The following is a 27,500-nucleotide window of genomic DNA, read 5'->3' as shown; positions in this document are numbered from 1 at the left end:
CTTACAAATGAGGACAAGGAAGCAATTTACACAACTATAAGAGCAGCAGTGAACAAGTGCTATAGGCAAGTTTCAGGTGTGTAAAGTCTAAGAAGCAAAAGCATTAGTAATGTTTGTTTTTTTTGAGAGAGAGAGAGCATCATGTTACACTGAATCGAGCACGCATTGAGTGTAATGTAATGAGTGTAATGAGTTCTGTAATGTAAGTTGAAGTACAAAATTTCCTGAAATTAAAGCTGAAATAAAAATGAAGCCAAGCAAAATATATATATATAAAAATAAAAAAATAAACTGGCATAAAGCATTAAATGATCAAATAAAAAAAGACAAAAGCACAAAACAAAATTACTAAAACAAGCAAAAAAAAAGTATTTAACCCTAAAACCAGAGAAAACTAAAAATAGTAAAAAAAAGGGGAAATTAAATATAAAAATAATGTAAAAATATAAAAAAATATTGACAAAGCATGAAACATTGTGACATTAAAAACAGCCTTGAAAACAACCCAAATAAAGTAAACTTCCTGAAATTAAAGCTGAAATAAAAATGAAGCCAAGCAATATATATATATATATATATATATATATATATATATATATATATATATATATATATATATATATATATATATATATATATATATAAATAAACTGGCATAAAGTATTAAATGATAACTCAACTCAACTTATTTCTATAGCACTTTCAACAAACCACAATGGGTACCAAAGTGCTGTACAAAAAACACATAAAAAAATAAAAATTAAATAAATAAAAGATAAAATTTTTATTATTTTTTAATTTTTTTTATTTTAAATAAATAAAATAAAAAAAAGACAAAAGCACAAAACAAAATTACTAAAACAAGCAAAAAAAAATTTATTTAACCCTAAAACCAGAGAAAACAAAAAATAGTAAAAAAAAGGGGAAATTAAATATAAAAATAATGTAAAAATATAAAAAAATATTGACAAAGCATGAAACATTGTGACATTAAAAACTGCTTTGATAACAACCCAAATAAAGTAAACTTCCTGAAATTAAAGCTGAAATAAAAAATAATGATAATAATAAATGAACTGGCATAAAGCTTAAACTTATATAGATTGTTATAAAATGATAAAAGCACACAGCAAAATTACTAAAACAAGCAAAAAAAATTAAAACCTAAAAACAGAAAAATTGGAAAATAGAGAAAATTAAATATTAAAACTATTATAAAATATTTGAAATATTGACAAAAAGTTAGTGGTATAGCCAGAGAGGCAGTTACAGATTAGGAAGGAAAGTGGAGACTAAACAGTTGCGTTTTTAGTCGTTTCTTGAAGACAGCAAGTGACTCTGCTGTTCTGATGTAGTTAGGGAGTTCATTCCACCAACTGGGCAGATTGAATGTGAGAGTTCGGGAAAGTGATTTCTTCCCTCTTTGGGATGGAACAACGAGGCGACGTTCATTCACAGAACGCAAGTTTCTGGAGGGCACATATATCTGCAGAAGTGAGAGCAGATACGAATTAGCAAAGCCAGAGGTCGCTTTGTAAGCAAACATCAGAGCTTTGAATTTGATGCGAGCGGCAACTGGCAGCCAGTGCAAACGGGTGAGTAGCGGAGTGACATGTGCTCTTTTGGGTTCATCAAAATTGAATTGAACCGAATCAATGGCATGATAATCATAACTGAACCGTGAGACTAGTGTAAGTTCACACCAAAAAGTTGCATGCAAAACTGTTACAAACTATTTATTTGTGTTGAATTTAAACAAACAAATTAAATTTAATAATGTTCAACTTTGTTCATTTAAATTCAGCCCAAATAAATTGTTTACAACCATTTAATGTAAAAAAATTGAGTAAATCCAAGGAATCATCTTTTTTCAGTGTAGCGGAAACGGACATAAAAGCATACCGTACCATACCATACCGTACCGTACCGTACCATACCATACCATACCGTACCGTACCGTACCGTACCATACCGTACCATACCATACCATACCATACCACTAAGTGGAAACAGGCCATAAGGGTCCAGTTCAATAAACTAAACTAAACTAAAATTTGAGGAACCAGTTTAATTTCCTTTCAAGAGTTATCATATAGATATGCTTGGCGTATAAAGCAGGTTTGGCATGCTGTCCCGGGAGAGAACCCTGAGCTCGGAGATATTTGAGCCCAGGGCTCCCGCCCGGTCAATAAGCATATCAGGAGATCCGAGATCAGGTAGGTCTCGAGAGCTCCCCCTTTAGAAAAGGGAGGAAAAGGGGGAGATGGGGTGGAAGGGGGGATTCTTTCAATCGAAGATAGAGCAGTAGGGAGAAAATGATCCATTTATAGTAGACTAGGATCACTCTGATTGGATTATTACTGATTACAGATGAGCGGCCAGACGTGCTCAATCATATCACGTGCTCCTCTCCAAATTAGTTTAAGAAACTTCACTTATTAGCCACAAATATAATAACAAAGAAAACTAAACAATAAAAAAAGTTACAGATTAAAGAAGAAAAATGTGAATAATAAAACACACACAAACACACACACAGTCACAGGTCAGTTGAAGGACAGAGAGTAGAAGCGCTGCAGTCTCTCACCAGTCTGCTCTCTCCGTCTCGGCCCCAGCCTCGGCCGTTCGGCACATATTTATTTTGACTCTGCCGCTTCTTCTGGCCTCCGTCCGCAAACTTGCACAGCAAGGGCTCTGATGGGGCTGCAGAGAAACACACACACACTCTCAGCGGGACGCAGACTGCTCACTCCTGCTCAAACTCAGCCCTTTCATCAAAACTCTCGCACGCGGACTGTGCTAAACAGCCTAGGAGAGCTGCTGTGTGTCATTTATTACAATCAACATGATTAATAAACAACATCTGAAACGACATTCCTTTTTTGATGACATCACAAAGGCCTCATTATCTTTAGCCCCTCCCCCTCTGACCCCACGCACATAAACAGTGATGTAATTCCTACGTATTAGAAAAAAACATCAATAAAATAATGAAAAAAAAAAAAAAAGACATAAATGAAATATTAAATTATATATACAAATAATAGTAAGCATGTTGTATGAACAATATTTTATATTATTTTTCGGTTTAAATGTTAGACTTATTAATCATTGCTTGCTTTTGATTTTCTTATAAAGTGCTGTGTGTTATTAAATGCATCGAACATGAAGACAAACAACAGTGCATTTATCAGCATCTGAAACAACTTTCGTTTTGATGACATCACAAAGGCCTCGTTATCTTTAGCCCTTCCCCCTTTGACTATACATGAAGACGCTTGATACCTCAGCATCGTATCAGACATCAGGTATTGTTTGATTTAATTAGTTTCAGTCTATCTTAAATTTAAAATGACTTCACTTCAGTTAGTTGTTTTATTCTGATATGCCTGTATATCGCTGTATAAAATAATAATCAAAATCACAACTATGAGATTAAAGTGTTTTAATTATAGCAAAGATTCATTTTGAGTTTTTGTTACAAATAAGACATTATCTTAAGCACATCTCATAATATCTCATAATCACAACTATTTTTATGTCATTTTTGTCTTATAATTGTGATTTTGGGTAAATCTGGACTTTTTCCTAGTTATTAAGACTGTGTAGAGTTTACAGAAATAATTTATTTAAAAATGTAATATTATGTACGTAAAATAGGACACAAAATAAGTTTTTTTTCTGCTTTTGTTTGAGAACTTCTGAACTAAAACATAAAGGGGAACCATCAGCGATAAAATAAAAAATAGATAATTAAAGAATAAATAAATAAATAAATAAAAAAATAAAAAAATAATAATAATAAAAAAATAAAATAAAATAAAATAAATAAATAAAAAAATAAAAAATAAATAAAAATAAATAAATAAATAAATAAATAAAATAATAATAATAATAAATAAATAAATAAATAAATAAATAAATAAATAAATAAATAAAATAAAATAGAATAAAAAAAATAAAAAAATAAAAAAATAAAAAAATAAAACAAAACAAAACAAAACAAAACACAACAACAGAAGTTCTGCTTTTGTTTGAGAACTTCTGAACTAAAACATAGAGGGGAACCATCAGGAATAAAATAAAAAAAATGTAATTAAAGAATAAAAAATAAATAAATAAATAAATAAAATAAAATAAATAAATAAATTAATTAATTAATAAAAAATAAAATGAAAAATAAAATAAAATGAAATAAATAAATAAATAAATAAAAATAAAACAAAACAAAACACAACAACAGAAGTTCTGCTTTTGTTTGAGAACTTCTGAACTAAAACATAGAGGGGAACCATCAGGTTAAAAAAAATTAAATTAAAATTAAATTAAAAAAATTTAATTAAAGAATAAAAAAAAATAAAATAAATAAATAAATAAATTAATTAATTAATAAAAAATAAAATAAAAAATAAAACAAAACAAAACAAAACACAACAAAAAACTAAATAATATAATATAAAATAATATAATATAATATATATAAAAAAAAAAAATAGGACCCAAAAATAAGTACATTTTTCTGGCCAAAATTTATTTATTGGTTTTTGTTTGAGAATTTCAGAACTAAAACATAGAAATGAAACCATCAGACACAAAATAAAACAAAATTAAATAAAAAACTAAATAAAAAAAAGTTAAAATAAAACAAAAAACTAAATAAAACAAAATTAAAACATAATTTTAATGCCACAAACTCTCATGTTGCCTTGCAAGTTAACTTTAGTTATGCAACTTTAACCTCTGTTAATTTTTCACACGTCTACATAACAGTCATGCAAATCCATTTACCACAGCATAAATGGTAAATCAAAATCTCTCCCAGTTTACACCATCACATAAGCCTCCTGGCTCCATCCACAGTGACTTTCCCACAAACTGTCTCTAATTTGGAAGCTGTATAATCCCCTTCCTTCCTTTCGGACATGGTCAGTGGAGACTATTTCAGTCTAATAATCCAATTAAAATGCTTAGAAAGGCCACGCTAGCCCCGGATCCCACTCAAAGACTCACAGTACAGAAAAATGAGCACACATTTATTTGGTTTGAGCCACTGATCAATAATATCCATCACTGCTGCTTGTTAGGATCATTTTCTCAAATGGATGTGATACCACAATATGAACAATTGATTTATGTTATTTTTATTTTAGAAAAAATAGATATATTCTCCCACATTGGGAAAATAAACATCTTTTAAATATTGATTATTGGTTAAATTTGCTATTAAAGCATATATAGTGATGGAAAGGATGACTGCAAATGCATTAGTTCTTATAAGAAACCTTTTATAACTTTTGTTTTAGGTTTGACTGTCTGTCCTGTCTGCCTGTCATGTGTAATCTTATTTAGATATATTGAAAAACTGAAAGATATTGAAAGATATTTTGCTTTTGTATTTAGTTATATATTATTGAATATGTGAATTGTGAAACTGCCATTATTTATTGTTTTTACATTTTTAATTAAACATTAATTATTACATGTCTGTATGTTATTGTATGGTATTTCATGTGGTTTTAATGTGAATTAAATAAATAAATAAATTAAATAAAACCAAATAAATGATACAAAAATAAATACAAAAATAAATAAATAAATAAATAAATAAATAAATGGTATTTTATTTAGTTTCAATGTGAATTGTACTGCAATAAAAATAATATTACAAATAAATAATAAAAACTAATTACAAATAAATAAATGGTAGTTTATTTAGTTTTAATCTGAATTGTACAGCAATAAAAACAAACAAACAAAAGTAATTAAAACAAATAATAAAAAATAAAGACAATAAATAAACGAATACAAACGATTTTATTTAGTTTCAATGTGAATTGTACGGCAATAAAAATAATAATACAAATAAATAATAAAAACTAATTACAAATAAATAAATGGTAGTTTATTTAGTTTTAATGTAAATGGTACTGCAAGAAAAAATTGTAATAATAAAAAATAAAACAAAAAAATAAAAGGTATTTCATGTAGTTTAATCTGAATTGTACAGCAATAAAAACAAACAAACAAAAGTAATTAAAACAAATAATAAAAAATAAAGACACTAAATAAACGAATACATAAGATTTTATTTAGTTTCAATGTGAATTGTATGGCAATAAAAACAATAAATAAAACATGAATATAAATGGCATCTTACGTAGTTTTAATGCGAGTTTAACTGCAATAAAAATAATAATACAAAAAATAAATGGAATTTTATTTAGCTTTAATGTTAATTGTACTGCAATAAAGAATAAATAAATATAAAATACAAAAAATACATAAACAAATAAATGGTATTTCATGTAGTTTTAATGTGAGTTGTACTGCAATAAAAAAATAAAAAAATAAAAAAATAAAAAATAAAAACATTAAATAAATGAAAATATGGGATTTTATTTTGTTTTAATGTGAATTGTACTGCAATAAAATAATAATAATAAAAATAAACACAAAAAATAAATAAATTGTATTTTATGTAGTTTTAATTTGAATTGTACTACAATAAAAAAGTAAATAAAAAGAAAAACAAAATAAATAAACAAATAGTATTTTATTTTGTTTCAATGTGAATTTTTTGGATTAAAAAAATAAATAATACAAAACAATAAAAAATAAAAGGTAATTTATGTAGTTTTAATCTGAATTCTACAGCAATAAAAAATATAAATAAATAAATAATAAAAAATAAAGACAATAAATAAATGAATACATACGATTTTATTTAGTTTCAATGTGAATTGTATGGCAATAAAAACAATAAATAAAACATGAATATAAATGGCATCTTACATAGTTTTAATGTGAGTTTAACTGCAATAAAAAATAATAATACAAAAAATAAATGGAATTTTATTTAGCTTTAATGTTAATTGTACTGCAATAAAGAATAAATAAATACAAAATAATACAAAAATAAATAAACAAATAAATGGTATTTCATGTAGTTTTAATCTGAATTTTACTGCAATAAAAAAATAAATAAATAAAAAATAAAAGATAAAAACATTAAATAAATGAAAACATGGGATTTTATTTAGTTTCAATGTGAATTGTACTGCAATAAAATAATAATAATAAAAATAAACACAAAAAATAAATAAATGGTATTTTATGTAGTTTTAATTTGAATTGTACTACAATAAAAAAGTAAATAAAAATAAAACAAAATAAATACAATAAATAAATAAATAAATAGTATTTTATTTTGTTTCTATGTGAATTGTATTGGATTTAACAAATAAATGAATACAAAAAAAGGTATTTCATGTAGTTTTAATCTGAATTTTACTGCAATAAAAAATAAAACAAACAAAAATAAATAAATAATAAAAAATAAAGACAATAAATAAATGAAAACATGGGATTTTATTTAGTTTCAATGTGAATTGTACGGCAATAAAAACAATAAATAAAACATGAATATAAATGGCATCTTATGTTGTTTCAGTGTGAGTTGTACTGCAATAAAAAATGAATGAATGAATAGTCAAAAAGCCCTCACTGCTGCATTACTTCTATCAGACCCTGCAGCTTTGCATGAGTTCAGCGTTTCATGCAGCGAGTCTGAATCTACATTCGTGCGAGAGCTGTTTAGTACGGCTGAGCGGTTGCACCACATGCCCGAAAGCCTGTTTCCATTTACAGCCCATATGAGGAGAATCATTACCAGAGAAGAAATGAATGAATGAATGTGCTTTAACACAGCAGTGGAGTGTTTTATGCACACAAACTGAGTTCAAGCACACATTCACTGAGCAGCTCATCCCAAATTAACACTTCTGTCATCATTTACAGTGTTTGTACTATAAATATCCGTAACATTGACTCTCTCTTTGTTCAAAGCCGGACTTAAAAATACACACTCCTTAAAACTGCACCGCTCCATTGGGTTTTGCTGGTCTTTGTATTTTAAAAGCTACATTTCTCTATTTTATACTGTTGCTTTATTGTTTTTAAATTGTATATTGGTTGTACATTGAGTTTCATGAAAGGCTCTTTCAATAAAACATACTGGCCACTTTAATAGGTACACCTGTCCAACTGCTTGTTAACACAAATTTTTAATGAGCCAATCACATGGCAGCAACTCAATGCATTTAGGCATGTAGACATGGTCAAGACGACCTGCTGCAGTTCAAAGCAAGCATCAGAATGGAGAAGAAAGGGGATTTAAGTGCCAGATGGGCTGGTCAGAGTATTTCAGAAACTACTGATCTACTGGGATTTTCACGCACAACCATCTCTACGGTTTACAGAGAATGGTCTGAAAAAGAGAAAATATCCAGTGCCTTGTTGATGCCAGAGGTCAGAGGAGAATGGCCAGACTGGTTCCAGCCGACTAAAAGGCAACAGTAACTCAAATAAGCACTCGTTACAACCAAGGTCTGCAGAAGAGCATCTCTGAACACACAACATGTCCAACCTTGAGGCAGATGGGCTACAGCAGCAGAAGACCACACCGGGTGCCGCTCCTGTCAGCTAAGAACAGGAAACTGAGGCTACAATTCACACAGGCTCACCAAAACTGGACAATAGAAGATTGGAGAAACGTTGCCTGGTCTGATGAGTCTCCATTTCTGCTGCCACATTCGGATGGTCGGGTCAGAATTTGGCGTCAACAACATGAAAGCATGGATCCATCCTGCCTTGTATCAACAGTTCAGGCTGGTGTATTGTTGCTGACCATGTCCATCCCTTTATGACCACAGTGTACCCATCTTCTGATGGCTACTTCCAGCAGGACAACAAGCCATGTTATAAAGCGTGAATCATCTCAGACTGGTTTCTTGAACATGACAATGAGTTCACTGTACTCAAATGGCCTCCACAGTCACCATATCTCAATCCAATAGAGCACCTTTGGGATGTGGTGGAACGAGAGATTCACATCATGAATGTGCAGCCGACAAATTTGCAGCAACTGTGTGATGCTATCATGTCAATATGGAGCAAAATCTCTGAGGAATATTTCCAGTATCTTGTTGAATCTATGCCACGAACGATTAAGGCAGTTCTGAAGGCAAAAGTGGTCCAACCCGGTACTAGTAAGGTGTACCTAATAAAATGGCCAGTTAGTGTAGATATATCAGATGTAATTTTTTTTCTTCAATATTGTGCAGCCCTAATAGTCAGCGTCATAAGTTTGGAGCCAAAATGAGGGTGAAAACACAAATACTTTGCAAACGATTCTCTAAAAGTAGATGATGATTACACGCAGACATGAACTTACCCATAACTCCAGCTGGTGTTTTGAGGAACTTCCCATTGAAGTGAGAGATGACGGCTTCACATTTCTCTGTTGACTCCATCCTGCAGAAGTATATTATATCATATTATAGATATACACATTTCAGAGACGTCACTTTCTTCATTAGCATTAGATGAAGATAACTTTATTCTCTTTAGTCTCTTTTTATTCCTTCATTTTCCTTCAGCTTAGTCCCTGATTATCAGGAGTCACCACAGCGTAATATAAATCATCATCATCATCATCATCATCATCATCATCATCATCATAAGAAGAAGAAGAAGAAGAAGAAGAATATTTAATATAATAACATTCATTCATTCATTTTCCTTCAGCTTGGTCTCTTATTTATCGCCAAAAGCGGAATGAGCCGCAAACTTATCCAGCATTTGTTTTACGCAGTGGATGCCCTTCCAGCTGCAACCCAGTACTGGGAAACACCCACACACACTCATTCACACTCATACGCTACGGACAATTTAGCCTACCCAATTCCCCTATAGCGCATGTGTTTGGACTGTGGGGGAAACTGGAGCACCCAGAGCAAACCCACGCCAACACATGGAGAACATGCAAACTCCACACAGAAATGCCAACTGATCCAGCCGGGACTCGAACCAGTGACCTTCTCGCTGTGAGGCGACAGCCACCGTGTCGCCCAGTATAATACCAATATAATGTTAATAATAATTAACAATAAAAATATGTATATATAACATTTAATCGTATTAATAATAATAATAATAATACTATTTATAATATCTAGTATAGTCAAACTAGATATTAAAGTTTGAGGACAAACTTTATGGTGGCTTGAAAAGCCGAGTCTAAAAGTTTGAAGTCGTTTTAAAGTGTAAATAACTGAAGCAGTTTTTATGAAGTTTGAAACAGTCGGCATAGATAAGTACATATATGTTAACATGTTTCTAGTATAGATTGGCATGTTTCTTGGTAGGCGGTTGCTAGGTTGTTCTAAGTGCTTGCTAAGGTGTTGCTAGGCGGTTGCTAAGGTGTTGCTAGGTAGTTGCTAGGGTGTTCTGAGTGGTTGCTAGGTGGTTGCTAAGTTGTTGCTAGGCGGTTGCTATGGTATTCTAGGTCATTGCTAAGGTGTTACTACGTGGTTGCTAGGGTGTTATGAGTGGTTGCTAAGGTGTTGCTAGGTTGTTGCTAGGCAGTTGCTAAAGTATTCTGAGTGGTTGCTAGGCAGTTGCTAACATAAGTTAGCATGATTCTAGCATCAATGAGCATGTTTCTAGCATGAATTAGCATATTACTAGTATGATTCTAGCATGAATTTGCATGTTACTAGCATGTTTCCGGCATGAATTAGCATGTTGTTAGCATGTTTCTAGCATGAATTAGCATGTTACTAGCATGTTTCTAACATGAATTAGCATGTTGTTAGCATGATTCTAGCATGAATTAGCATGTAACTAGCATGATTCTAGCATGAATTAGCATGTTGTTAGCATGATTCTAGCATGAATTAGCATGTAACTAGCATGATTCTAGCATGAATTAGCATGTAACTAGCATGATTCTAGCATGAATAAGCATGTTACTAGCATTATTCTACCTGAATTAGCATATAACTAGCATGATTCTAGCATTAAATAGCATGTAACTAGCATGATATTAGCATAACACATTATTCAACGATTGTGTTATTATCAGTATTAAGTATTATTAGTATTTAAAAGATTGATCTAGGAATAAGCGCTTCTCAAAACACAGTTTTTTCTGAATAAATCAACCATTTCTAAATCATTTTTCCCTTAGAAATGTGCACGAGTAAACACTAAGTGCAATCAAGTCTTTACTTGTCGACGAGTTGAGAGAGTTCAGTGCTTTTCCATGCTGAAATGTCAGATACACAGCTATATTTTAAAGGATCATGGGAGGGTCTGAAGTGTTTGTTTTTTTGATGCGGTGGGCAGAAAGCCAGGGGTTTTCCAGCACTTCTGATGTCCTGCAGGCTGCAGTGCTGATCTGAGTACATTTACATGGACACCGATACTCTGATTTTATTACGATTAAGACAATATTTCATTTACGATTGTTGACTGTTGACCTTAATCCGGCTAAAGTCATAAGCGAACTAAACTGAAATCGTATTAAGACATGTGGAGTATTGCTATATTAGTGTCATTATTGAAGTGCAGGACAAACATCATAATCAAACTAGTACTGTTTTGAAGTACTTTCACCTCCATTTTATTGAGACAGGACGCACACACGGCAGATTTTCGGCATTTGACGACAAACAACTGAGAATGGCTTTAAGCAAGAGAGCCTATTTTTGATGCCATCAATCTAATTTTGGAAGAAACAGACATTATGAAGTGCTTGACTTGTAATTGACTTTGTCGTGGAGCATTAATGGCTCGTTTCCACTGACTGGTACGGTACGGTTCGGTTTGGTACGGGTCTCCTTTATCAGGCTTGCGTTTCCACTAACAAGGGTACCCTTTTGGTGGGCGTGGTGTATGACAGAAAGTTTCAGTCGACGTCATTCTCACTCGAGGAAATGTCTACAATAAAGCTGTATGGGTCGTTCACATATCATATGAGAAGCACTTCTCACAAAACAGATGCTTCATACACATAAATACTGGTGTATAATGTTTATTAGTAACTTTTCTATGAACATGAGTTGATTATAACTGCAGATCAATGACAGTGCGAAACAGCCTACTGTAACGTCTGTAATTATATTAAATAACTAAATAAATGAACATATATAAACACATACAGGCCCATACAGTCTCCGATATGTCACCAACTACAGAAGAACTACATATAGCAGACATTTCGTCAGTATTTAGGTTCAAATCAACACAAAATATAGCCTACAGTCAGTGAAAACCTCTCATCTGTGTCTGTAATCCTCAGCAGCACATGTAGCCTCTGTTAGAGAGTAATTCCGCATTCTCAGTTCATATGAGTTCAAAATGTGAAGATGATAAGTTAGTTAATCATGGCATTTTGTTCATGTTTGCTGAATAATGTGCTCCTTTTTTCCGGCTTCTCCTTTGTTTCTTCACGCTTCACTCTCGCGTTTATCAGTGTCTGACAGGATCGGGTTTCAAAAGCACGTCAATAATCAAGCGCAGGTTATTATCATCAGCTCAAGAAGTTTGTTATTTCAGATATAATGTTAGACGCATGCGAGCGCTAGCAAGAAAGCGAAACCGCTCGCGCCTCAGACTGGCTCGTAAAAAACTACGGGGCACAGGGTAAATCTGCTCTACTTCTTGGATTTGTGGCTGTTCATCAAGATGACGACAAGGTTTGTTTGAGCCCGGATCGACCATGGCTCGTTATTATATATATAAATAATTCCGCTATAATCTCTTGCTGTGTATTTTAAACATGGCGGTTTTTTTGTTTTCATTCTGGCTTGTTGCGTAAGCGAATGACGTATCTCTGTAAACCAATAGCGTTCAGCTGCGCGTGTGGCTCCGCCTTTTGGTACCCTTTCTCGTGTTTGGTACCCTTTCGAAAGGGTGCGGAAAAAGTGGTACGGTACGGTTCGGTACGTCTTTTGACAGTGGAAACGGCCATAAAAGCGTACCAAACCAAACCGAACCGTACCACTCAGTGGAAACGGGCCATAAGACAATACTCTGATTAAGAGTATATCATGCAAACAGTGATCTCTGATGACCTTAATCTGACTAAAGTCACAATTGAACTAAACAGAAATGAAAGAAAGACATGTGGAGTATTGCTATATTAGTGTCACTATTGAGGTGCAGTACAGACATGGACACCCCACAATCAAACTAGTACTGTTTTGAAGTACTTTCCCCTCCATTTTAATGCGACAGATCGCACGCGGCAGATTTTAGGCATTTGACGACAAACAACTGAGAATGGCTTTAAGCAAGAGAGCTTATTTTTGATGCAAGCGGGAAACTTTGAATCTAATTTTGGAAGAAATGGACATTATAAAGTGCTTGACTTGTAATTGACTTTGCCACGGTGCTTTAAGACAATACTCTGATTAAGAGTGTATCATGCAAACAGTGATCTCTGATGACCTTAATCTGACTAAAGTCACAATCGAACTAAACTGAAATCAGAATCAGAATCAGTTTTATTGCCAAATGTGCTTCACACACACAAGGAATTTGTTTTGGCTACAGAAGTTTCCAGTGTACATAAAGTGACAAGTGACAAAACAAATAAATTCATTCATTTATTTTCTTTTCGGCTTAGTCCCTTTATTAATCCGGGGTCGCCACAGCGGAATGAACTGCCAACTCATCCAGCATTTTTGTTTTACGCAGCGGATGCCCTTCCAGCCGCAACCCATCACTGGGAAACACATACACACATTCACACACACAAACTACGGACAATTTTAGCATACCCAATTCACCTGTACTGCATGTCTTTGGACTGTGGGGGAAACCGGAGCACCTGGAGGAAACCCAAGCGAACACAGGGAGAACATGCAAACTCCACACAGAAACGCCAACTGAGCCGAGGCTCAAACCAGCGGCCCAGCGACCTTCTTGCTGTGAGGCGACAGCACTACCTACTGCGCCACTGCTTCGCCCAAAACAAATAAATATGAAAAATAAAAAGTAAAAAAGACGATAAACATTAAACAGAGACGCAGTTAGTCAAAAAAATCTGGATGTTGAATTGTGTGTACAGATTTGTTATAAATATACAGGTTATAAGGAGGACATGGTTAAATGGAATAAAGACATGTGGAGTATGCCTATATTAGAGGCATTATTGAAGTGCACTGCAGACATGTAAACACCCTAATGAAACTGTTACCTTTTGTAGTACTTTTCGTTACACTGTACTGCGACAGGACGCAATGCTTAAGTTTCTCATTAAATCTTCTGACCAATCAAATGATCTAGTATCTGACATGCCCCGCCCCTTCAAGACGCTTCTAATTTGATTTTCATTTGATGCGCTTAAGCTCAACCACTCTCACTGGCAGAGCTGTGATAAACAAGAAACATCATTCATTCATTCATTTTCTTTTCGGCTTAGTCCCTTGATTAAACAGGGATCGGCACAGCGGAATGAACCGCCGACTTATCCAGCATATGTTTTACACAGCGCATGCCCTTGCAGCCGCAACCCATCACTGGGAAACATCCACACACACTCATTTACACATATGTACTATGGACAATTTAGCCTAGGGCTGTGCAATTAATCGAAAATCCGATTTCGATTTTGGCTTCTAACGATTATGAAAAAACATGAATCGAGATAAACGATTATTGCATCATATACCGCCCCTTTTCCAGTGGTACACATTTGTTGTTCTGCAAAGCTCAGTTCCACATGAACATTAATAAAAGCATGTACTGTAATGTAACGTTTGCAACACGGGATGCGCATCATTCATTGATGAACATTCGAATCATTCATGTTTAAAAACGCGAACGAGACCGCATGCATCTAACGCCATATTAATGCGAGCGCTTTAATGGTCAAATACATGCACATTTGTATCAGAGCGCGGTGTTCAGTAAATATTCATATTAACCCTCATTTGTGTAATAAACAAACGAGTTGAGAATCAAAAGACATGTAAAAGTGAAACCATATCAGAGCTGCACTATTATTAAAGTGACAGTGCGCAATAATCCAGCTGCCGCCTGTTTTTATCATTATTCAAACAACCAAAGGAGAAAATCACTCACTGCTCTTGACTGAAGGACTTTTGTAGCTATAATTAAAGTATTTTTTCTTACAGTAAAGATGCTTAAAGCACAGCTTGCTTCATATTTTTATTTTATTGTATTTATGTCCCTTTCCTTATTTACAGGAAGGAAAATAACTGCATATATACAGTTAAAGTCAGAATTATTAGCTCTCCTGAATTATTAGTGACCCTTTCCCCCAATTTCTGTTTAATGCAAAGATTTATTTTCAACCCATTTGTAAACATAATAGATTTAATAACAGATTTCTAATAACTGATTTATTTTATCTTTGCTATGATGTAAAGTACATTATATTTTACAAGATATTTTTCAAGATACTAGTATTCAGCTTAAACAGACATTCAAAAGCTTAAGGGTAATTAGGCAAGTTATTGTATAACAGTAGTTTCTTCTGCAGACAATCAAATATATATATAGCTTAAAGGGGCTAATAATATTGACCTTAAAATAGGTTTCAAAATATTTTAACCTGCTTTTATTCTAGCCGAAATAAAACAAATAAGCCTTTCTCCGGAAGAAAAAATATTATAGGAAATACTGTGAAAAATTCTTTGCTCTGTTAAACATCATTTGGGAAATATTCATATATATATATATATATATATATATATATATATATATATATATATATATATATATATATATATATATATATATATATATATAAAAAATAAATAAATAAAAATCACAGGAGGTCGAATAATTTTGCCTTCAACTGATAATCGTTTTGAATAATCATGATTACAATTATGACCAAAATAATCGTGATTAAGATTTTTCCCATAATCGATCAGCCCTAATTTAGCCTACCTAATTCACCTATAGCGCATGTGTTTGAATTTGTTGGGGAAACCGGAGCACCTGGAGGAAACCCACGACATGCAAACTCCACACAGTAATGCTAACTGACCCAGCCGATGCTTGAACTAAGACCTTCTTGCCATGAGGCAACATTGCTACCCACTGCACCACCGTGGTGACTAGAAACAACATTGGCTGGTTTTTTAAAAGGGGAGGAGCTACTCTATGTCCCACCCACTCTTCATTTTTAAGTTCAGATTACACCTATAATACAGCGATAACATTGAATAAAAAATTGCACATTTCAAAGCACTTCAAGGGACCTTTAATCTTATTCAGATGGCAAACAAATAGATTACAGCGGTCTTTCATTAATCGTGGGAGTTATGTCCTAAAAATAACCTGAAATAGGTGAAATCCACGAAGTACTCCACTTTTTTTTTACAATTATTCTAAAAAATGGTCTACAGCCAATCAGGACGCAGAACACAATGCGCTGTAAAAAAGCATGTCAAATTCGCGAAACGGTGAGATCGTGAAAGGTGAACCGCATTATAGCGAGGGACCACTTTACTGACGTCCATGTAAACATGTTCATTGAGGGGGAATTCAGTAAATATTGGTGAAATGTGGACCCTCACCTTGCGAATCCGACCCCTCGACTGGCCCCGTTGGTGTCTCGCAGGATTCGTGTGGAGACGACCTGACCGAAGGGCTTCAGCATGGCCTCCAACTCCTGCTCGTCCATGGTTAGCGGCAGGTTAGAGATGTACAGGTTAGTCGGGTCCTGCTCTTGTTGCTGTTAGAAGAGAGAGAGAAAACAGAGGGAAAAATCATGAATATTGTGCTATTTTATTATATTTACCTTATGAAATATAATAATAACCACTTATTCAGCATGCTAAAAATAATAACGGTATTATTCAGAGCATGGTAGCAAGTGATTCCTTAATGCTTGTTACATGCCCCTGTATTTATTATTTATTTATTTGTTACTTTGTCACCATCTAGTGTTTTGTTGCTGTTTTTCTGCGTTTGATTGAGTAGAGCTTCGCACCTTAGGATCATTGTCCACCGGCGTTTTAAGAGCTCGTGCTGCAGAATTTCAGAGACAGGGATTTGAGCGGCCGTTCAGACGCGGAGTTGTGCTCCTTTCATTTTCAGCCTTAGTTTATTGTGTTTTCTCCCCAAACTTTGTTTATGCTTGGTTATTCAGTTAATGAAACCCCTAGACCAGGGGTAATCAACTATATTTGTCAGAGGGCCAGGGTTTTACCAGACAGTCTCCTTGGGGGCCGGACCTCCAAGAAGAAAATCAAATAAAAATCAAATTCTGGCTTAACATTTAGTTAAGTTTCAAATTAGTATCAAGCATGTTGTTGAGACTTAAAAATAAAAAACTAATGTTAAGTAAGGGCATGAGGAAAAGTTAGGCGTTCGTTGTTTTTTTAAGCCTGTTTGAAACAAATGCTTAACACCGCATAGTCTGTCCTCATTTCGGAGTGTAGCCTAAATATAGTCATAAATGGTGGTTATTCTGACAAGAGACTCGGTTGTTGTTATTTTTAGTTGCTTTAATAGTGTGGACCACTATTTTCTTTTTGATCCTCACAATTTAGGAATCCAGTCGCGGGCCGGATTGAATGGCTCAGCGGGCCGGATTGATTGATGATCAGTGCCCTAGACCAATCCGTTTGTGTTTTTCCCTCATCTGATGTTGTGACCGTGGTCGTAACAATGCTCTAAAATAAAACTCAATAAAATAAAATAAAATAAAATTTAATAAAACAGAATAAAACAATAAATAAATAGAAATAAAAATAATTAAATGGCAGTTTAAGTTGCTGCTGTGAGAGATAAAAATGGACAAAAACTATTAAACTTGTGCTGTTTTATTAGGCTTAGAGTTGAACAAAGTCACATAATCAGAGTGCAAAAATAATAACTGAATAATATTTTTAATTAAATCAATGAATATATTGTTTGTTATATATAATATGTTAATTTTATATATTCATTATGATTAATATTGTATTATTATTATATTGAGGTGTCACTGTGGCGCAGTGGGTAGCACGATCGCCTCACAGCAAGAAGGTCGCTGGTTCGAGCCTCGGCTAGGTCAGTAGGCATTTCTGTGTGGAGTTTGCATTTTCTCTCAGTGTTCACGTGGGTTTCCTCCGGGTGCTCCGGTTTCCCCCACAAGACATGCGCTATAGGTGAATTGGGTAGGTTAAATTTTCCATAGCGTATGAGTGTGAGTGAGTGTGTATGGATGTTTCCCAGTGATGGTTAAGGTATGGTCTCAGGTATCAGAATTAACTCCTCTCCCTCAGTCATCTTTCCATCAAGCAAATTTCTCATGTTAGCCTAATTGGTTGGCAACATCACAGACGAGAGCGAGAGGTGGCAGTAACGCACCAGAAAGTTTGTTGTTGACCACCGTAAAACAGAAAGAAGAAGAAATCGTCATTCTCACCATCATATGGATTTACTTTCATCGGCTAGACACTGGCCTCACATATGCGTGAATGTCGGTGCAGTCACTCATTGATCCGCGATCGGTAAATGTAGCTTGTGTGGACGCTACTGCTACTTGACGCTACTCGACTAAAAAATAGCTTGGCTACTGAAAAGCTATTTGATTTAGAAAGTAGCGACGCTACCTCCACGCTACTGAGAAATATATGTAAACTAGTGGCATCACTGCTTAGCGACGCTACTGCCCAACACTGCTCATTTTTGAAGGAAATTTCAGATGGCATTTAGAGGTTTTTACATTTGAACTCTTCATATATAAATACAATCATTTCAATTGATACACTGAATCTAAAGTCCCCAAAAATAGCAGCACAGTACAATAAAATCTAATAGATTATACATTCTAATTACATTAATCCTAATCTTCATTACGTAATCTGCAATCAGTTTATGATTTACAATTCGTAAGTAACACATTTAGGATCGATCGAATTGCCTCAAAATGATTTCTGCATAATAACTTCAGTTATATTGTATTGAATATGCAAATAAAGTGTGTAAAGCAGAAGCAAACACTGTTTTTACAGCACCACAGGATGAAGGTTTAGCTTAAAAGTGTGTTAATGCTCACTTCTGAACACAGAACACACACACACACCTGTAAAAACACCTCAGTCCTACAGATCTTATCATTCACACACTTCCAGAGCGCCGTCACACTTTATACACACTTTATCAGTTAACGCACGAACACCTGCAGATCTGACAACAGAAATCACTGACCATACACACCTGCCCATCAGTGGGAACTTCTTACACAACCTAACAGATTCAAAGTGCATTACAAAAACACTTACACTTCGAGAGCTGAATATAAAAAAAATACATAAAATGCTTAATAAAGTGTGTGAGGAACAAGACTTTGGGCCAATGAGATCTTGAAGTCAGACATTAGAGAGTTCCTCTAGTAAAAAAAAAATAGCAATGCAATACAAACTCACACACTACACACAATTTAGCCTACCCACTTCACCTATAGCGCATGTCTTTGGACTTGTGGGGGAAACCGGAGCACCCGGAAACTCACGCCAACACAGGGAGAACATGCAAACTCCACACAGAAATGCCAACTGACCCAGCCGAGGCTCGAACCAGCGACCTTCTTGCTGTGAGGCGACAGTGCTAACCATGTTTTCCTTCTTTTCCTTCATATCGTTGGTAAACTTCTTCGCCACAATGAATTGTAAAAAAACATCACATTCACCTTTATTTCTGTAGTGCTTTTACAATGTAGATTGTGTTAAAGCAGCTAAACATAGATGAAGAATAGAGAATAAAGACCCACAACATAACAGAAGACATTAAGCCATAGAAAAAAACCCAGCAGTGCTTTATATTTATTCCTCCAAACCGAACCACTTACTAGATTATAGCAAAGCTAATATCTAAATACATGAGTACAGGTGAATTCAATTCATAAATGAGGTTAAAGTGAAAACACGTCTACCACTTTTGACTCCCAGGCCAATAAAGGGTGAGTATTAATATTGATGAGCAGCTAATTTGCATGCAGCTCTTGGCCGACGCCCCCAATCTATTCTGTGCAGTGAAACATTGACTGATCTCCTGCTGTAGTTTCCCTTTCATCAGCAGAAACAAAGAGAGAGAGAGGGAGAGAGGGAGAGAGAGAGAGAGAGAGAGAGAGAGAGAGAGAGAGAGAGAGAGAGAGAGAGAGAGAGAGACTTGACTTGACTTTTAAAAGGCAAATTATTTTACCACTAAAATCATTTAATTTACTTTTAATTTATATATATATATATATATATATATATATATATATATATATATATATATATATATATATATATATATATATATATATATATATATATATATATATATATATATATATATATACTTTATTTTTATACTTTATTATTTTATATATATATATATATATTTACTTTATTTTTATACTTTATTATTTTATATATATATATATATATTTACTTTATTTTTATACTTTATTATATATATATATATATATATATATATATATATATTTACTTTATTTTTATACTTTATTATTATATATTTATATATATTTACTTTATTTTTATACTTTATTATATATATATATATTTACTTTATTTTTATACTTTATTATATATATATATATTTACTTTATTTTTATACTTTATTATATATATATATTTACTTTATTTTTATACTTTATTATATATATATATATACTTTATTTTTATACTTTATTATTACTTTATTCATTACTTTATTTTTATACTTTATTATATATATATATTTACTTTATTTTTATACTTTATTATATATATATATTTACTTTATTTTTATACTTTATTATATATATATATATACTTTATTTTTATACTTTATTATTACTTTATTCATTACTTTATTTTTATACTTTATTATATATATATATATATATATATATATATATATATATATATATATATATATATATATATATATATATTTATATTTACATTGGTTAATCCACCATTTCTTCTCAAAACTCAATTCCTCATTATTAAAGGTGCAATAGGTGATCTGCCAAAATGCTAACCGTTAGCATAATATCTTTAAAATAGTAACACAGTTTTACTATTTTTACTTGACCAATCAAAATTTTTTTTAAATTGATGTTTTTGTTACGAGATTAGCGAGAATACTTATAGCCATAAACGAACATTGTTTTCGAGAAATTTAAACCCAACCTACTATAAATCCCTTTAAGCATACAGACGTTAACACTTCAATATGTTCCCTCTGCCGCCGTGCTTGCCAACGCCGTGGCAGTAGTAAATGCACCTGCGACTTTTGACCGCTGTGTGGCGCTTTAACCATAGACTTCATACACTTCATCAGCTAAAACATCTACATGCAATTTTCAGCTTTGCCTTTTGACAATACTAGATAGGACAGTACTGTATGTGTACCTTATGCAAAGGTACCGTATGTAACGTGATGCGTTTAATTAAACTAAAATTTTGTTGGGTTGTTTTGGTTTCCTTAGTATTAAACATGCTTTTACATGTATGGTTTTCGCTACATTCATTCTTCCATGGCGGGGCGCCACACCAAAATTCATCCCACCACAGCTACATTACAGCTTCTCATTCAAAACATTCAGTCGTTGTTTTTTGAAATAGCGGATTATAATTGCACCAAAACATATTAAAATGTAAGTGAATTATAACAGCGCAAACTTTTCTGTAAGTAGTAGTGCTGTGCATTATTTGTTAACCCTTTAAGGTGACATGCTGACTGACAGGTGTGTAGCTGTCCATTGGCACTTTTGTTGGTAGAGCAAGCAAGTTTTTTACGCGTAAAGTCAGAGTCCGTATGCAAAATAGATGCAAATAAAAACGTCTTTATTTTCCAATCAACAGAAATCCTTCATCAATTTTCTTTACTCTATAATGCACACTTCTCTGTTACCTTAAGCTGTTACGTTGAGTTACGGTCAAAAACAAGCTGCGTCCCAAATCGCATACTTATGCACTATTCTGCGCCATTTTGTAGTATAAAGAGTGTAAGCAGTGCGTTCACACTGAAAACTCAACAAATAATAAGTGCACTTTAATTACCCGGATGATGCACTCGTTCAGCCGGTAAAATGAAGTGTGTAATGATGGACACCTCACGCACTCAACGACCGCAGGTTTGCTCACGTAGCGAAAGTGGCGGAGCTATCGAGGATGCATGTTAGATTTATATTGTTTATTTATATTGGATTGTGAAAGCTAAATTCTCCTACGAGAGCGGTTATAGCGCCTCCCGATGGTGAATGCGGTTATACTCATGACAGGTATTATTTGATAGTTTGGTCATTTATTTCACTGATTTGGCAAACGTCATAAGGGAAATGGTTTGAATTTCTGCTTAGTAAAAAAACATTAGTGCTCCATTTGGGACGACACTACCTACATATACTATGCTGTTAAGTGTGTAAATGCATAAGTGCATAGTGTAAAGTGTGCCATTTGAGACAGTGCTACTGTGTGCTTCCTACCAACGCTCTCTTCCTCCATGCAGTGAAGCCACAGTTATATAGTCTGGTTCTGACACCTTGTGGCCAATCGCCAATTTACAATGTATGGCTTCAACAAGGTGCGTGATGCGTGTGGCCAACAGACATGACGCAGCTTTCAGTTATGATGAACAGAGTTTCTATAATTATATTTTATTTATAGACAAATGTCTGTGGTTCTGCATACAGTGACTTGATCTTGCTGGAGTTTATAGCTGTTTCACTTTACTTCAGGACACATTAATACCGCTCTGTAGGTCTGATGGAGACATTCATAAATATTCCTAGCAAATCTAATAAATGTTGGAGGCATAATCGTTACATTAACGCACTAAATCGCACTTCAGCAGCGTTTATTTGAGAGCGCACAAAAAAAAATCTGCACTTGAGCAGCGAATATTTGAGGCCGCGCAAGAAGTTGTGCACGAACAGAGGAAATCGGCGCTCGAGCACAGAGATTCACATGCTCGTCTTACATGAATGTGATCTCGACTTGTAATACTGCGCTCACGACGTTTGTCAATGAAATAACGCCACAGGTAGTTGGTAGATCTGTGTAAAAGGCCGCCACAGCTGGGAAAAATCCTAGAGGAAACACTGCTATACTGTTTGTTTTCGAAAAGATGTCTACAACACATGGTGAGAAGCATAGCCCTAGGCTGCAAATATTAAGCACATATAAGAATTCAGTTCTTTAGTCTTTATAGTGCCCTATTAAATTGCGTCGGGGTAAAAACAACGTTCGATTTCTAAACCCTTTAGTTTTATTAAGAATATGAACAAATCATGCAAATAAATAAAAATGCAAATAAATAAAAAAATCTAAATATGCAAATAAATAAATCAAACAAAGATTGCAATGGCATTTGTTAAAACAACACAGGACAAGACACATTTAATAGAAGCTAATCAAATGTCTCTCATTCTGAACGAATAAATGTTTTCATTATGGAAACTGGCTTTGTTCCTCACTCAGCATGCACGGTGTAACCGTTTTCAAAGTCTGTCTAATTTGTTTCACTGCAGGTTACAATGTGATATGCATTCAAGATTGACATTTAATACTGAAACAACTTCATCTGCATTTGACCATACAGAATATTTAAAAATAAATAAAATATTCCAATCGATTTAGACGAGAATAGCAACAATCCAAAAAACAACCCTGGAGTTTTCAAACTAGGCTAGATGCTGTAGGGCTGGAGTGCAAAACTACGTTAAGTTTTAATGTTGTCAATGTATCACTGTTTCCTGTAGAATCTGCAGTACACCAATAACTTACTGTAATCCAAATTACAGCAAAAATACAGTTTTTACATTTACAGGACCATTTATCTTGCAGTATTCGTATTTATATAAATACATACATAATTTTTATAGAATTGCATGTATATTTTTACTGTATAAATACAGCAATTTTCACAATGCAACTTTAAAATACAGTAACATACTGCATAACTGTCCTGTTACAGTTAAATACTGTGTAATTTACAAAAATCGTTAACAGTGTATAAAAAAGGGGAGTGAAACAGAGCTTACACGCACGCACGCACGCACAAAATTCTATATTGTGTCAGTGCAATAGCCTAGTAGTTAGCGCACTGACATATGGTGCAGTAGCACTTCAGGGCGTCCCGAGTTCGAATCCCGGCTCATCCTTACCCCCTCTCTCTCTCCCACATCACTTCCTGTCTGTAAAACTGTCCTATCCACTTAATAAAGGCAAAAAGGCCAAAAATAAATCTTTAAAAAAAAAAACAATTCTAAATTGTTATAAATGAATCCTAAAATGTTGATTGATAAAAACACTGTTTATTATTTATTTATTTATTATTATTGTTTTATCCTAAAATGTGTATTGTTAAATATGCTGTTAAATATTATTTTTATTTTTTACTCACTACAACAACACTTGTTTTCATATGTTTTATTTAATATAAACATCACAAATGCATTGTCAATACATACATGTAACATTCTGTTCACCAATAAAGCAAGTTTGAATTGAATTGATCACTGTTTTATATAAATATTTATGTATTTTGATGTTTTATAGTGTGTATAGTGTCTAAATATTTGTCTCTTTTTAACATTATTATTGTTATCATTATTATTATAATTATTGTTAGCATCATCACTCGTTAACTGCCTCATCCTATTCCTCCTTGTGACATAAGATTCGCTTGAACAACAATGAAATGAATCAGCTGCCAATTTACGCTTTGTTTCTGACAATATTTAATCCCTAAAATAAACACATCAGGAGTGAAATGTTCTTGAGAGAGAGAGATTTTTTTATATTGACTTTATTTTTTACCCTGCACTGTGCACTTTTAGCAACATATACCCATGTATGTCAGCCCATAAAGTGAATTGAGAGACAGAGAGAGAGAAGAGAGAGAGAGCGCGTGTGAGCGTGTGTCTCTCCCCGGGGACAAAAGGGCCGCTACATTAATATTCATTAACATCCTACAGCGCTCAATCTCCACCCCGAAGAGACGGAGGGAAAATGAGCAGAACAAAGAGAAGACAAGAGAGAGGCGGGACTGGATTACTAAAGTAATACGCTGACAGAAGAAATCAGCAGAGCACCATTAGGGAACAATGGCAGAGGGCTGAACCCAGAAAAACAAACCAAACAGTCCTCAAACACAATGTTTAAACATACAGATGGAGCTATCAGGAGTGGGGAAGTCCAAAACTGCAGCAACTACCTAAAGACAGGGTGCGAATTACGCTAAATAATGCTTGAGCACCCCTGAAGGACATCAAAACAACATGTGTGTGTGTTCATTTTTAACACTTTTAGAAGTGGTTTAAACACAGTTGTGTGGCAACAGTGTGTGAATATAACCAACCAGCATCTAATTAATTAATTATATTGTTTTATAATCACTTGATAAAAACAGTGTGTGGAAACATTTTGATTGACATTCTCCCTTTGTACATGTCATCAGAGGGGGGAAGCCCCGCCCACTAATGACCATCTCTCGCTCATTAGCATAAACAGCCCTGAGTGAGAAGCAGCCGTCCTCCAGTAGAGTTTTGAGCTGCTAAATATAATGTCAGCTCAGACTAAGAGGATTATAAACGTGGAGTTTTAGATGAAGCACCAATGAACAACGACAGGAGTCTCTATAGACTGACACATTCTCAGTTTTGGGTTATTATGGGTTTTTGAAAATGACCTTCCATGTAGTGTGTAACACAGCTCTAAGTGAAGTGAAATATCCAGCTAAGGCTATCTGAAAGTGGACAGTGTTTAAAACTATTGATTCATCTATAAAAGAGTCGACTCATAGTGCTTCAAATGAATCAAATGAAGATTCCAGGTGTCTGAATAACAGTTGAGAACCGGGTACTGTGTACTGGGATGATAGTAATTGAACTAATATGAAGCGTGTTTCAGGCGGCTGCTGCGATCAGATCTTATACCAATGTTGGCGACCCGGGGGGTTCACAGACCTTACCAAAACGATTGGAGGGGGGTTGAAATTTCAGGAGTTTTCCATAATCCGATTCATATGGGAGTCGCTGAGATAATTAGGTAAAAATAAATGCATATTAGGGTGACGCAGTGGTGCAGTAGGTAGTGCTGTCGCTTCACAGCAAGAAGGTCGCCGGTTCGAGCCTCGGCTGGGTCGGTTGGCGTTTCTGTGTGGAGTTAGCATGTTCTCTCTGCGTTTGTGTGGGTTTCCTCCGGGTGCTCCAGTTTCCCCCACAATCCAAAGATATGCAGTACATGTGAATTGGGTAGGCTAAATTGTCTGTAGTGTATGAGTGTGGGTGAGTGTGTATGGATATTTCCCAGAGATGGGTTGCGGCTGGGATGCTTAAAACATGTGCTGGATAAGTTAGCGGTTCATTCCGCCGTGGTGACCCCGGATTAATAAAGGGACTAAGCTGAAAAGAAAATGAATGAATGAATGATTAAATGCATAAGACAATGAAAGTGTTTTTTGACCTTGCATGCATATCTCCCTGTTGTTGGAGACCCTTAAAACCAAAATGTGACCCTTTTTAATGTATAATGGGGGCTCTTTAAAATAATATAAATGAAATTACACATTTGACCACCCCTATAATGGTTCATACCATTGTCAAAGCATAATCACACCAAGCAGTCTATGCAGGAAATTTCAGCGGTCATGAGTGCTGATATAAATCGTAAGTGTTAAAACAAGTGTCTAATTATAGCCTAAAAGTAAAGTCACATTAGATGCATATAGTTTGTATATTAATAGACTCCTAAGTGTGTGCTGGCATGTGGAAGTTAAACAGTAAAATACTGTTTTTCTTTCAAGGTCATCCTTTTATTGGTGCGAGAATGCAAACTTGTCACCGTTTGCTTTATTTCAAAAACAGGTCACACATCTGTTAAAACAGTCAATCAGAGGTCACTGTAGGTCAGTTATTAGACATTAGTTATTAAAGCTATTATGTTGAGAAATGTGTTGAAAAAACTCGTCTCTTCATTAATCAGAAATTGGGAAAAAAATTTAAAGAATTAAAATTGAACAAGAGGGCTAATAATTCTGACCCCAACTCTACACTACCGTCTTTTTACCTATCTAAGTTTTAGGAACAACAAATAATAACTCGACTTCTAGTTGATTATTTGGTATCAGAAGTGGCTTATATGAAAGGCAAAGACCTCTAGATTACACTTATTTTACCACAATAACATATGATCATGCCTTGATTATTAATTATCTCATTAGGACAGTAAGGTCTGACTTTGCTTAGACAAAAGTCTTGTCACTGAACAGAAATAATGTCCAGTATAGAATATGTGGTCATGCTGCAGTGGAAACAGAATGAATATTGTGTCTGACTCCATCATGAGCTTGGAGGACTGCATCCATACATCTCTGCAATGACTCAAATCACTGATTAATAAAGTCATCTGGAATGGCAAAGAAAGCGTTCCTGCAGGACTCCCAGAGTTCATCAAGATTCCTTGGATTCATCTTTAACGCCTCCATCTTACTCTAGACATGCTCAATAATGTTCATGTCTGGTGACTGGGTTGGCCAATCCTGGAGCACCTTGACCGTCTTTGCTTTCAGGAACTTTGATGTGGAGGCTGAAGCATGAGGAGGAGCGCTATCCTGCTGAAGCCTTGTCTTGTCTTGATACCTCAGGCTGTTGATGTTGCCGTCCACTCTGCAGATCTCTCGCACGCCCCCAT

General features: G+C 34.1%; 1 protein-coding gene across 4 annotated transcripts in view; it reads right to left on the bottom strand.

The window, feature by feature from the left end:
- Nucleotides 1-27,500, bottom strand: part of LOC130235370 (RNA-binding motif, single-stranded-interacting protein 1) — a 185,659-nt gene that overhangs the window by 21,949 nt on the left and 136,210 nt on the right. For all 4 annotated transcript variants that reach the window (XM_056465944.1, XM_056465945.1, XM_056465946.1 and 1 more), the window contains exons 5-7: nucleotides 16,398-16,555; nucleotides 9,233-9,312; nucleotides 2,588-2,703 (exon numbers count right to left, since the gene is read on the bottom strand). In XM_056465944.1, coding sequence (XP_056321919.1) covers nucleotides 2,588-2,703; nucleotides 9,233-9,312; nucleotides 16,398-16,555 — 354 coding nt within the window. The remainder of the gene's footprint in view (nucleotides 1-2,587; nucleotides 2,704-9,232; nucleotides 9,313-16,397; nucleotides 16,556-27,500) is intronic.

The sequence above is a fragment of the Danio aesculapii genome, chromosome 9, assembly GCF_903798145.1.
Source record: "Danio aesculapii chromosome 9, fDanAes4.1, whole genome shotgun sequence".
NCBI classification, from domain to species: Eukaryota; Metazoa; Chordata; class Actinopteri; order Cypriniformes; family Danionidae; genus Danio; species Danio aesculapii.
This window is presented reverse-complemented; position numbering and strand designations above follow the sequence as displayed.